The sequence below is a fragment of the Carlito syrichta genome, unplaced genomic scaffold, assembly GCF_000164805.1.
Source record: "Carlito syrichta isolate Samal-C Ts95f unplaced genomic scaffold, Tarsius_syrichta-2.0.1 Scaffold311906, whole genome shotgun sequence".
Lineage (NCBI taxonomy): Eukaryota > Metazoa > Chordata > Mammalia > Primates > Tarsiidae > Carlito > Carlito syrichta.
Genome location: NW_007256002.1, coordinates 183,065 through 196,606, shown reverse-complemented (window position 1 = coordinate 196,606; position 13,542 = coordinate 183,065). Strand labels below are relative to the sequence as shown.

Sequence of the window (13,542 nt, the reverse complement as noted above, 5' to 3'; positions counted from 1 at the left end):
ATCACCATATTGTAAGTAGGAAATAAAAGCTTGAGTGAATCGCCTAAGAACACGCAAGTCCTGAGAGGCAAGAGTGGGATTAGTACTTAGACCTGTATGACCCCAAGCCACACACCTTCTACCCCGACCCCTGGCTGCCCCCAGACCTGCTGTCCTCTGAGATCACATGACCTCGTACAGTCTCCACGGCCAAAAGAGAAAATGCTTCTTCCACAGCTGCCTTCCCGCGGCACAATCGTGGCAGCTTTCCAGGAGCTGAGTCCCCAGCCAGGGCAGCTTTATGCTGGTGGCACCAGGACAGAAGTTCACTCACCGCATGGACGTCCAGCGAATCCACAGTGAGGTCATAGGGGTCCATATGCAGGCTGTCGAACACCTGCCGCAGGGTGATCTTGCGGCCCCGCTTCTCGGCCACGGTCCTGTCGGGCTCCGTCTGGTACGTGTGCTTGATGAAGCGCAGCAGATGCTTCTGGTTCATGCAGGCAGCGGCATGGATGTGCGTGTCCACCTGGAACACAGAGCCCACCGGCACATGAGCCAGGCTACCTCCCCAGGCAACAAGAGTTAGGATATCCACCCCTCAATCTGGAGGCCAGAGCCTGCCTTAGTACTTCATAGGCCATGGAGGCAGCCCCACCAAGGCCTGACCCCTCTCCCCATTTCTCCTCCAGGCTTTGGACCTGGTGTCTCCCCACAGCCTTGCTGCTCAATCCATCTCCTTACAGCATCCAGAGATCTTTCTCAAATGTAGATTGGATCAGACCCCTCTCCTGCTAATGAATGATCAATAGACTCTTTCAGCCTCAAAAGAAAGACCAAGTCCTTAGCCCGGGATCTGGGGCTTACTTCAAGCCTTAACTCTTGCCTTGCCCCTACCCCATTCTGTGCTCCAGCCATGACAAACCAGTTGCTAAAGGCACCCAGTTACTCCACACCCTGTCACTTTGCCCATGCATCTCCTCAGCCTAGAATGCCTTCCTTCCTTCCCTCCAATCTCATCCACCTGGAAATGTTCTGTGACAGTTCCAGAATTGTACATGCAGCTGCCTATTTGACATCTCCACTTGGATAGCTCAAAGGCATTTAAATTTAGTTATCCAGAAATGAATTCTCCATCTCTGGCCCCATCCCAAACCTGACAGTCTCCCAGGTTCCCAACTCCTAGGAAATGGTGTTGTCCTGCACCGAGCTGTCCATGCTGGAAAACTAAGAGTCCTCCTTCACCTTCCATTTGGATGCCAACCCTGATCCCCCAAGCACACTGGTCACTCTCTCCCTTGCCCAGCCTTGATGCCCACTGCTGTCCACATCCTCCTAAGTCACTCTAATATTGTCCTGTCTGCCCCTTCACTAGCCTGCAAGCCTCTCATGGCCAGAGGCCATGCCTGATGCATCTAAGTCTTCAACCCCTACCCCAGAGCCTGATAGGAAGTATTTGTTGAACAAATGGTTGAGTGAATGAATGAATGAACAGATATGATAGGTTCTAATCGTTCCAATGAGAACCCTGAAGGCCCATCAAATGTCCCACAAAATCTTACTCCTCCCACTGGCCTCTCAGAGCCCCCAGAGCATTCCCAAAGCAAACCGCCAAGTGAGGGGTGACTGAAGAGGCCAACCCCTCAACCCTTCCTTGGCATGTTACACCTCACTCACACCCCAAGACATCCAAATCCCAAGGAGAAGCAGCTCCACTGACCCTAAGCCAACATGAGAACCCAGGCTATGGGACCCAAGGCCCATCCTAAAGAGCAGAATGACTCAGGAAGCTTAGACTTCTCCCTAAATACCAGGGAAAGCCATTTCTTTGCAGAAGGCACCAGAGAGGCGCCCAGCAGGATCTCGGAACACCTCATGGGATTTCTCAGGTCCTCTGTATCAAGTCCTGTAACACCAAACTGTCCCCTTGCATCACTGGCCTCTCCTTTGCAGCCTCCTCAGTCGGCTCATCCTCACTTCCAGACCTCTCGATCATGGGCTTTCTGCAGGCTTCATCCTGGGCCCTCCTGTCCTCTCATGGTATATTTCCTCCAAAGGTGATCAGATCCATTTCTGTGCATTTAATTACCTTCATTATTCCAACTCCCAAGTTTATATCACTAGCCAAAAGCTCCAGAATTGTACATACAACTGCCTATTTGACATCTCCACTTAGATAGCTCAAAGGAAATTCAAATTTAGTCTATCCAGAAGTGAATTCTCCATCTCTGGCCCCCGCCCAAACCAGGTTTCCAAATCCCAGGAAATGGTGTGTCACGTACGCAGCTGTCCATGCTAGAAAACTAGAAGTCCTCCTGGGCCTTCTTCCTCCTCTCCCTAACACCGGTCAGTACCATCAATTCTACCTTCCAAATCGATCTCAAATCTGCACCAGCTCTCCAGCCCCACTGCCAACAGGTGAGTCCAAACCTACTTGCTCTCACACCTGAATTCACAGTGAGCTCCTAACTGGTCTTATCCTTTTTTTCTTGTGCTCTGGTTCAATTCATTCACCACACACAGAAGCTAGAATGGATTTTTTTAATGTAATTTGTTACAAAATTATTTTAAATTTATTTTATTTTATTTGTATAGAGACAAGGTCTTCCTGTGTTGCCCAGATGAGTCTCAATCTTCTGGTTTCAAGTGATCCTTCTGCCTCAGCCTCCCAAAGTACTGGGATTATAGGCGTAAGCCACTGTACCTGGCCAAAATACTCTTCATTAATCTTAGGATGAAGGTTCTGCTGATATTACCTGGGTCCCACCACACATCTCCCCATCCCCTCATCCCCACTCTCCCTTTTTCTTTCTCTTTCCTTTATTTTTCTTTATTTTATTTTATTTCATTTTGAGACAGAATCTTATTCTGTTCCCCAGACTGAAGTGCAGTGGTGCAATCATAGCTCACTGCAGCCTCAAACTCCCGGGCTCAAGTGAACCTCCTACCTCAGCCTCTTCAAAACTAGGACTACAGAAGTGTACCACCACACCTGTCTAATTTTTGAACATTTTTTGTAGAGACAGGATCTCATTGTGTTGCCCAGGCTACTCTTAAACTCCTGGCCTCAAGAAATCCTCCCACCTCAGCCTCCCAAAGTGCTGGGATTACAGACTAGAGCCACCACGTCCAGCCTCACTCTCCCTTTTTCATTGTGCTTCACTTACAGGACAGCCACCAGAAATGAAGCCTCAGCTAAGCTAAAGTCACAGTGGGCACACTGACTCCCCTTCCATGAGCCCAGTGGGCCTATAGGAAGTTCCCAGGGAGAGCAACAGCAGCCTCACAGGCCAGGTTGCTGCCAGCCACCAGACTACACTCCAGAGTTCCTGTTGCAGCCCACTGGGCACTCTGCCAGGGCTGGGGTGAGGAGGCGACTGACCTCAGGGCAGGGAGTGCTGTGCACAGCTGGCTGGACACCTCCGTGTCATGCCAAGTCAGACATTTGATCTACTGGACCGTTGCGAGCATTATACCAGCCAGCCCATGTCACTCACTCATCAGGGTACTTCCAGCCACTCCTACCAGAAAAACAGACCACTAGACATCAGGGAAGCAAAAACAATTCAAAGCACCAAAACCTAAAACATCACCAAAGCACAATGTAAAGGCTCAGGCACCTCATGGACAAGGCTGGGTTCATGTGGGATGCATGAGAGAAGGTCAGCCCGGCTTAGCTTAGCTGGACACAGCTTGATGCAAATACTTTGGCATGACTCAGCAGATCCCAGGCTTTCTGGTTGTGTCCTTTAGCTTACCAATGACACACCACAGGGGGTTCAGCCTGTCCTTACCCCCATGAGTCACAAGATAAAGGAGGAAAACAACTGGACAATCCAGGAAGCACCCAATCCACACTTCAGAATCGCAAAGGTAATTATTTTAGGAACAAAATAATTGAAGGTCATTAGCAGTCAGCATTTTTAATTCACCAGAGAATTCAAGTACATTCCTTGCCTTTATATTCAAGATCCAGGTCTAAACAAATAGTAGAGTTTTCAAACAGGGCTGGGCAATACCTGGGAATAAGCTAATGCCATTTCCACATTCATGGCAGACATCAATAATGGATTGCAGCACTCTTTTCACTAAGCTTCAGGGGTAGCCTCAGGTAACCACTTCCTACTGGTCAGGTTTGGAACAAAAGATAAACCTTATTTGTTATCCTTGATATGACACCAATTAAGATGGATATTGCCTATCCAACTCCCCACACTCAGCCCTTCGATCTTAGCTCTGAATAGAAAACAAGTATCTCTGTTGCACAGTCTTGCTGGTTGGGTCACACGGTGTCACAGACCATCACCTGCAGCGATACCGCAAGTGCTTTCATGGACACCACCCACACAGACCCATGGCCATGCCACAGCTCCTGCCCTCAGGGCACAGCCCAGCCCTGACCCTGTGACATGACAGCCACATCAGAAATATGGAGGCCACCCACTCTTCCGGCCCATTCTGGGTTTTAAAAAACCAGCTCTCCTTTCCACAATGGATGCTTGAAAGGTAACATACAGCAGTCAGCACCCAGGAGACAGGTCTCCCACTTATCCAGGTGGGGCAAGCCCAGGCCTGACCCACAGCAGACCCAGACCCATGTTTATGGACTGACTATGATGCCCAAGAATAAGCCACTGTGTCATAATACAGGTGCCAAAGCCATCTCTGTCCAAAGAGCACATTAACCCCAAGACTGACAGAACCCTAAGAACAGGCTCTGATATGTAACCACAACCCCATGCCAGGACTCTTTCCCACATCGTGGACAGAGAGCAGCTGGTAGATCCAGGAACGCCCACTGGGGCCCCACCTCAGAAGCAAACAGTGTCAGAGCCAGCGCAGTCAGCTAGGACATCTTGGCCCCAGGCAGCAGGAAGCAGCCGACCTAGAGCATTCACGTATGCAGAGGGCAGGGCTGCACTGGGCTGGGCAGGTGTGGCCTTGGACGCCGGCCTGGGCATGTGCTGGGTGTGGAGGGTGCTTTGGGCAGGGCTGAGGGGAGCTCACATAGTAACAGGGCACCCATCTGTCTGAACACCTGAAGCTCACAGAGAAGGGAAAAAATGGTGCTTGGAGATGAAAACACCAGGCTGCCCAGGTTAGAAGGTGTCTAAAACATAACCTTTCACCTCCGCCTAGAAATCCCCAAGACACGTCCATATGCCTCTCAGAGCCTGTGAGCTAAAGCCCTTGATCCCATCCATGTGGGAGTCCATGTTGATCCCCTGGCGTACAAAAGAGGGAATCTTAGGGCCTCCCAGGCAGGGGCTTCCATCTGCATAGCTGAGTACTGCCAGCCAGGAGGTCAGGGAGGCCTGAGCTGGTCTTCCCTAGAAAAGCCACATCCTCCCTGGCCTACACTCCCTTAGCAGAGGTGACCTCAGGCAGGGGCAGCCCTCACTGGGACCCCAGCCGGACAGAAGCCCCTATGGAGATGCCAACCTGACTGTGACTCAGCTCAGGTTTGGCCATCCTTCCTGCGAGCAAAGTCTAATCTCATCCTTCACCTGTGAGCTTCTTTCCTAGCTCACATCTTCTTACCCGGCCCACCTCCCTGCCTTCCCCGAGAAACCCACTGCCCTGAATGGACCAGAACTTCCCAGGTCTCTGCAGTGTCACTCCCTCCACAAGTCAACGCTCCCCTCTTCCGACCCCTGAGTTCCAGCCATGCTGCTCTGCTAACATCACAGGAGTGCACGGAACACTCTCGTACCACTCCCTTCCTCCTGGCATTTGCACCTACTACTGTGCCCTCCACCTGGAAGGTCACCACTTTCATTCCCCTACCCCACCCTCTGCCTGGCTAACTCCTACTCACTCTCTAGGTTAGCTCAGTCTCGACTGCTCCCTGAAAGTCATCCTGTCACAACACTTACTGTCGACAGGAAGTGACTCTTGCTCGCCATCAGATGTCCTATGCTTAACACTGACACCAGCCTCACTGTACATTACATCAGTGGAAGAGAATGGAAATGCTGGAGTTCGACCATTTAACCTTCACATCTGCCTCTGCTGCAGCCCCTGCAGGCAGAGGCGGCCAGGAGCCCAGGCCAAGGCTGCCATCTACTCAATGGGTGGAAGAGAAGCCAAGACCTGAGCATTTGGAGACTTTTCTTTAAATCCACTCAATCTCAAAAGACACAAAACCACAAACTCTCAAGTCCAAAAAGGTCTTAACAGCCTTTTCTCTCTATAATGAGTCTCACACATTCCCTACCCTAAAAGTAGCCTGTGCTCAACATTTATGATCAATGAACTGGCTGTGCCCTGTGTTCCAAGAGAGAGCATATCCCAACAGATACACAATGTGTGTGTTTTTTTGTTGGTTTTTTTTTTTTTTTGAGTCGGAGTCTCACTCTGTTACCCAGGCTGGAGTGCAGTGGCATGATCACGGCTCATCAAAGGTTCGACCTCCCGGGATCAAGCGATCCTTCTGCCTCAGCCTCCCAAGTAGCTGGGACTATAGGCATGTACCACCACACCTGGCTGATTCAGATACACAATGTGGACAAAAGTTTCCACCTAGAGTGATACAAGTGCTGTCTGAGTACAGCCCAACACACATGCAGCTCACCTGTCTTCCTTTTGCAAGTCCGTATCATGCCCTTTTGGCCAAGGAAGGCCATCTTTAGCCAGGAGCCCTGACATTCTCACAGGGAACTAGCCCCAGACTGGCCCAGGGAGGGGGACCAGAAGAGGTAGCTCTGGCCCAGGGAGGGGGACCAGGAGAGGTAGCTCTGAACACCGGTCCCTAACGCACCTTTCTCACGTTATAGAAGTCTCGGTGGGGGTTACTCTTCAACTCTTTGAACTCAGACATTTCATTTAACATCTCATGAAGGCTGAACTTGGATTCCAGAAAGTTCAGTCGCCGGTGACAATAGGTTTTCCTGCAGGTTGGAGAGGGGGAAAAACCACAGTTGAGCAGAAGTCAATTTGAGCTCTCCATTCTGGAGCCCTCTAGCATCTGCAGGGGTCAACCCTGGCTGGAAGGGTCAGGACAGAGCAGGGAGCAATGAGGAGGTTCCAGCTTTCTACAGACTCTGCTGAACTGTTAAACCACATCCATGGACTCTATGAAGTGAGGGGAGAGCCAAGATATGGGACAGTAGAGAGCCGACTTCAGGACCTCATATGGGTTCTTTGACTTCTGGCTTTGGGAGATAAGGGAATAAACTTCAAGCCTCCGCTTCCCGTGAATGAAGATCAAATGGTACCAGTCAAGGTTGGAATGAGCGTTAAACAGGTTTCTGCCTGTGAGAGGGCCTGACTCTGAGCAGAGTGGACACTCAACAAAAGTCTCCCTCATTCGTCCCCTCCCTTCTTTCTTCCCATCTATCCTCAGCCACCTTTAATTCCTTGAAGAAGGAAGTGGTTGCCAAGAAGACAGATAACATAGTCTAACTATGAGGCATGACCAACCCCACTTGGGGTACAGAGGTACCACCCCCTGACCAATGGTCATGCCCCAAATCCCAACACCTGAGGACTTCTCAACTCAAAGGCTTCCCAATAAGAGGGAGATGTTTTGCCTCATGGGTAGATTAGGAAGGTAGGGATGTTTGTTCCTGGGATAGAAATCTCTGTAAGGACTGATTACGCCAGATTCCCATCAACTCAGAGAAGAGGCCCAGGATTTCTCAGCCAGCAAAGGCCACTGGGACTGGGGGTGCTTACTACTGTGGCCAGCTGGCAACCCACACCCAGCTCAGGCGCCTGGCCATATGCCTGAGTCCACAACCACACAGAACCTTCGACCACAATCCATGCTACCCTGCTCCTTGAGCCTCCCAAACAAACAGCAGTTCTCTTTGTATCCAGTCACTTAGATGTGACTGCTGGTCCTGCAACAGGGCCATTGTCTGTCCCAGACAAGCCCGAGGGCAGAGCACAGGAGAGCCTCGGAGTCAGAAGGAGGCTTAAAGGTCATCTCAACCAGTCTCTCTCCCCCAGGATCCTCCATGACAACTCCCAGACGGACAGCCACTGCTCACACACCTGGTAAAGGAGAGCCCCCTGAGAACTGCCCCTTCCTACATCTTAGTTCTCCCTGGGATCAGAGCCACACTGCCCATCAGCCTCAGGCTCACTCTCCTCCCTTGAAGACTGGTATCACATCATTCCCAGCAAAAACAGAGAGAAAGTTCTCAGTGTGACCAGCACCCTCCCCCTTGCCCAGACTCCCACTCCCAACACAGCCACTCCAAGGCTCTCAGGGTCCAGTCATGCTGACCTCTATTGCTAAGTAGCCCAAATGCCCACCAAGAAGTGAAGGGCAAGTTCAGGAAGACAACTGTCTGCGAGGCTAGCTCAAGCCACGCCCACAAACATCATGGAGGTCATGGCACAAAGTTCTCCAGGCTCCCTCACAGTCCCCTCCAGAGCCTGAAGCCACAGTCTTCATCACTCCTTACCAAGTCCAGTCCTGCCCTGGGCTGGTAACTCTGTGAAAGGCTGTTGTCCTGCCTGGGAAAAGGGGTGACAGCCATTTTAAGGTTCACTGGCAGCCACCAGCAAACAGAAATGCCAACTCTAAGAATACGCCAGCCTATGAAGGAAAGTCGTTGCAGAATCTCACAAAGCGTGGAGGAAAGGAGAAACCACACTCTTTCTGGGATGGTTTCAGTGCAGGAAAGCCCAGAGCAGAGGGGACGACCTGCTTGGGCCTTTCCTATCTCCTCCCTACGGCAATGCCTATGCAGAGAGGCAGCCTCAGGGGGAGCAGGCTTACGTGGGGCCGTCGGTGATGAGAGCCAGGATGTGGCTCATGTCCACCGTGTAGGTCTCCAGGTCCGGGTAGGGCAGGCTGTGGGGCTCCTGGCACTCCAGCATCTTCTTGTTGTCATACACAAACAGGATGCCCCCCTGCATGCGGACCAAGTAGCCCAGGTTGGGGGGCGCAGCATCCAGGCAGTAAGGGTCTTCCTGGGGCAGTGGGGGAGGGTGGAAGTCTGCAAAACAAGAATGAGAGATGGCAAAGCACCCCTGGCCCCGTGAGCACCCGTGGGATCGAAAGACATGGAGGCCTGCCCTAGCCATTCTGCCTTCCACCCATCCTCACCTGCCCCCATATCTCACATCCTCTTCCCTGCCTCATTTTGTCTCGTTAGCACTTACCACTATGTAAAATAATTTCACTTCTTTATCTCTGGTATTACACGTCTTCTCTACTCGAAAGAAAGCTCCATGCACACAGAGACTTTGGTTGTGCTGTTCACTGCTGAATTCCACTATGTAGAACAGCCCCTGGCACATAGTTGGCAATTTAACAAATTTTTTAAAATTTAACTGACATGAGTTTCAGTTTTCTTGTCCTCCAGGGACTCCAGGAATGTTAAAAAGGGCAGCTGTGTCTTCTCCTAAGAAGAGAACAGACAGCACCTGGGCCTGCCCGGTAGGAACAATTGTCCCTGTCTTCCCACGTCTTCCAGAGCCCAGGGCAGCCGAGGGACTGGATAGAGAAGCCAGCCCCTCCCCAAAGGAGCACAGGATAGGAAACTTGTCTCCCAGGGAAGGCCAGTGACAAAGCCATCTGTTCCCCACGGTTATGGGTTGAACTAGCCAACCAGAGGCAGAAAATGCCTCTTTGTTATCCCCAGCTGTGAGACTCTATACAAATCCCTTTACTTCTCTGGTCCTGTCTCCTCATCTAAGGATAATGCCCCCAGTCTTAAGAAGTTATTGAGGGCTACAGTGGTGTGTACAGGAAAATCCTTTGTAATGCACTACACAAAATGAATTATAGGGCATTATTTTCACTATCCTCATGAATTTTCCTGACTCTTGACAAAATGTCTCTGGCCAAGCAATGAGTCAATGCTAAGTAACTGTAGAGCTGGGGGCTCCAGTTCTCTGCAGACTGGCCACTGTCATACAATATCCACTGCTTATCAAAGGAAGCCACCAAAGTGGGGTGACCTGCCTGGGCTCCCTCCATCAGTGCTCAAAAGGAACAGATCATCTCGAGAGCAGAGCAAGGAGTGCCTCTCTAGAGGAGGCAAAGCAGAGAGACTCTGTCCCCCACCAGACACGGCCACAGGCCAGCTCGGGAGTCCCTGATGTGTGCAGTGGTCTGCAAGAAGCAGACAGGTAGAAGGCCCCGGTGAAGCTGTAGCCTGCACACTCGGAGGGTGCTCTTTCTCTCCACACTCATGCCCAGGACCCTGAAAGTATGCATTTGACAATCATTCCTGCCTGTCCTTGCCAAAACTCTGACTGACAGGGAAATGGGCCCTAAGGGCTTCAGGTGGTAACAAGATGCTCAAAGTACAGGACTCAAGCTGCAAGAAAACCAGAGTCAGGGAACAACTTGGCACAAATTCAGCATTTATTGTCTGATCGTGTTCTTTTAAATATCCCACATGAGACTGCCTGTCTTCCTGGCAAACTCCCAGATCAGGGACTGTCTTTCATCACTTTCTCTTAAATTCCAGCTACACCCAAGAACAGCCAGCATTGGCGCAGACCTCCAGACCCTTATCTGCTCCCCACTACCAACTTTCAAGAGAGGGTTTCCGGTTGCCCTCATTTATATTACTTAACCTTCAGCCGCTACTGTTCCTAGGACCCTCCCAGGCCAAGCAGATTCCTCCAGGAAACCATCTGGCCCCTCTGATCTCCCCTTCCCTGAATTCTGCTGTATGAATGTAACTTCCCTTTGCTGAATACTCACTGGATGCCAGAACCACACTAAGTACTTCACATACATTCTCCTGATCAATCCTCACAAGAGTCCTAGGAGATGCATATTATTAGCATTCCCATCTTACAGATTGAGAAAGTGAGGCTTGGATAAACATCTTGCTCAGGGTCCCAAGATATTGGCAGAGCCTAAATATAAATGCAGGTGCGCTTGGCACCAGGCCCTACTTCCCCTGCCCTGGGAACAAGCTTTCTATGCCTACTCCCACCCTGACCCATCATACCACAAATTCAGCACTTATTGTCTGATCGTGTTCTTTTAAATATCCCACATGAGACTGCCTGTCTTCCTGGCAAACTCCCAGATCAAGGACTGTCTTTCATCACTTTCTCTTAAATTCTACAGCTCAGCTCTTTTCAGGGTTAGGCACACAGTACACATTATTTCACAGGAGACACACAGTACACACAGAATCAGTCCTTGCATCAGAGTAAGAGAAGCCAATAAAAGGACTCTGCCCTTAGAACACCATCAGGAAAATACATCCAGCCAGCAAAAAGCCCTGACCAATTCTTGGTCCAGGCCCACACTTGGGACCCCTAGCCAGAACTCCATACCTGGGAGACCCTCTTCTGGAGATGCAGTGTCAGCCCGCCGATGACCCAGGTACTGTGCTGTGGTCCGTGGGAAGCGGTGGTAAGCAAGCCGTGCATATTTCTCCCGGATCATCAGGGCCTTGGCCAGGCTCTTGGCGGCCTGTTCATAGTCCTCCAGAGTGATCTGAGAAGGGAAGTGTGCAGACAAGAGTTCACACGACAAGCCTGAGACTGCCATCCTTAGGAAGATAGGCTTGCAGGGCTGGCCCTTGATGGGCATCTGGGACCCGGGCTTTCAGGAAGGTTCTTTCACCATTCCCTGACCAATAAAAGTGGCTTACTGTACCTAAACTGTTTGTATAAACAATATGATTTATTCTGGACACCTGCTTTCCCTCTGGGAGTCTGGAATTTGGGGATGTACTATACAGCTATGTGACCAGTCCCAAGAAAAACCTTAGATGCTGAACCTCCAGGGCACTTCCCTGGTAAACAACGCTGCACACAGGTGTTGCCACAATTCAATGCTGAAGGTATTGAGTATGTTGTGGTGACTCCATGGGGGAGGACCCTTGGAAGCTTGCACCTGGGATCCTCCAAATACCTTTTTCCTTTGCTGATCTGCTCTGCATCCTTTCACTGTCATAAATCAGAGCTGTAAGTACAGCTAAGTGCTGAGTCATCTGAGTCCTCCTCGCAAAACACCAAGCCTGGGGGTGCTCTTGGGGACCCCTACACTGGAGACACAGAAGGAGGAGGCCACTGCACACCCAGAGGCCAGCCTCACACGCTGCTGGTTAAACCACAAACTTGCTATTGCACCCAGTGCATGAAGGGACAAAGCCTGAATCTTATCCCTAATGATGATGATGATGATGAATACTGTCATTTTCAGTTGAGAAAATTCATGGTCCTTTGGATGTAAAAACCAAACAAAAGTAACTTCGGCGTGCCCAGCCTGCTGCTTTGCCAAGCTCAGGCTTCCAATTAAATGGGTGGCTCATCCAACTCACCCAGTCAACAAGCCCTGTTGTCATCTGTTAGGTGCCAAAGCTTTCCATAGATTTCATTTTGCTCCTCACTGCCACCCATTTTACAAGTGGAAAACTGAAGCACAGAGGGGATATATCACTTGCTAGTTTCAAAGTCAAACTCTAATCTGATTGATTCCTGAAGCCCAGGGATGTTCTGCTTTCCCAGAGCTGTCGTGTGTTCAAAGATAAATGAGATAAATTCCCACCTTGCCATGGGCTCATTGACTGTAGCCTGTTTGGGAAGGATGCATATTGTAGACATCTGAGAGTTTTGGGGAGACAAGTAGCTAAACAGACAGTCACGTGGGGGATAAGTGACACAGTAGAGGGAGGTACAACACACTGGTGGAGCACAGAGTGGGGAGGGCTGGAGCCTAGAAGTTTCCTCCACTGCTTTAATAAAATAGTCATTTTTAGCTTTGAGATGTTTTAAGCATACAAACAAGCACTGATGATAATGTAACAAACATCCATGCACCTACTTTCCAGAGCTAACAATATTAATATATTTCATAATTGTTTCAGGTTTCTCACAATTTAAATAAATCATCACAGATTCAGCTCAAACTCTGTCTTCCTCCCTCCCCGGCCCCAATCCATCCTCAGAGGGAGGAAGTCAGTATACAAAGGAGGACCCCCAAAAAACTGGAATTATTCTTTGAGGGGCAGGCCCCTTGTAATACAGGCTTTCCTCACTAAGTAGATGTTCTAGGAACCCGTTGGAACCAGGAGACCAGTTAGCGTTGTTGTGAGAGGTTAATTTTTTTTTTAGGCTCTTGCAACACATTTGCCCATTTCATGATGGGTGATTTACAAGCGCACCTGCCCACACCATGCAGAGTGTTCAGCAGGTTTTGACCAAATACAGCATGACCCCTTGCCCCACCCTCCCTATTCACCCAATCTTGCCCCAAGCAACTTTGTGTCCCCCAATGGAAAAAAATTCTCAAAGGGAAATGTTTTGCTGATGTGGAAGAGGTGAAACAAAAAACAGCAGAATCACTAAAAGGCATCAAAACTGACGAGTTCAAAAACTGTTCTGAGCAGTGGAAAAAGCATCTTGACAGGTGTATTACATCAAACAGTGCTTTGAAGATGACTGAAGTTTAAACATGTAAGAATAAATACGTGGCTCAGGCTGTAATCCCGCGCCTTTGGGAGGCTAAGGTGAGTGGATTGCCTGAGCCCGTGGGTTCGTGACCCGCCTGGGCAACTTGGCGAGACCTCATCTCTACAATAATCAAAAATCAGCCGGGCGTGTAGCGCGCGCCTGTAGTTCCAGCTACTTGAA

General features: G+C 50.1%; 1 protein-coding gene across 3 annotated transcripts in view; it reads right to left on the bottom strand.

Moving 5' to 3' along the window:
• The window catches only part of AMPD3 (adenosine monophosphate deaminase 3), a 45,821-nt gene that overhangs the window by 12,619 nt on the left and 19,660 nt on the right, over positions 1-13,542 (bottom strand). For all 3 annotated transcript variants that reach the window (XM_008069278.2, XM_008069279.2, XM_021718190.1), the window contains 4 exons: positions 11,239-11,401; positions 8,711-8,930; positions 6,740-6,869; positions 314-508 (listed from right to left, as the gene is read on the bottom strand). In XM_008069278.2, coding sequence (XP_008067469.1) covers positions 314-508; positions 6,740-6,869; positions 8,711-8,930; positions 11,239-11,401 — 708 coding nt within the window. The remainder of the gene's footprint in view (positions 1-313; positions 509-6,739; positions 6,870-8,710; positions 8,931-11,238; positions 11,402-13,542) is intronic.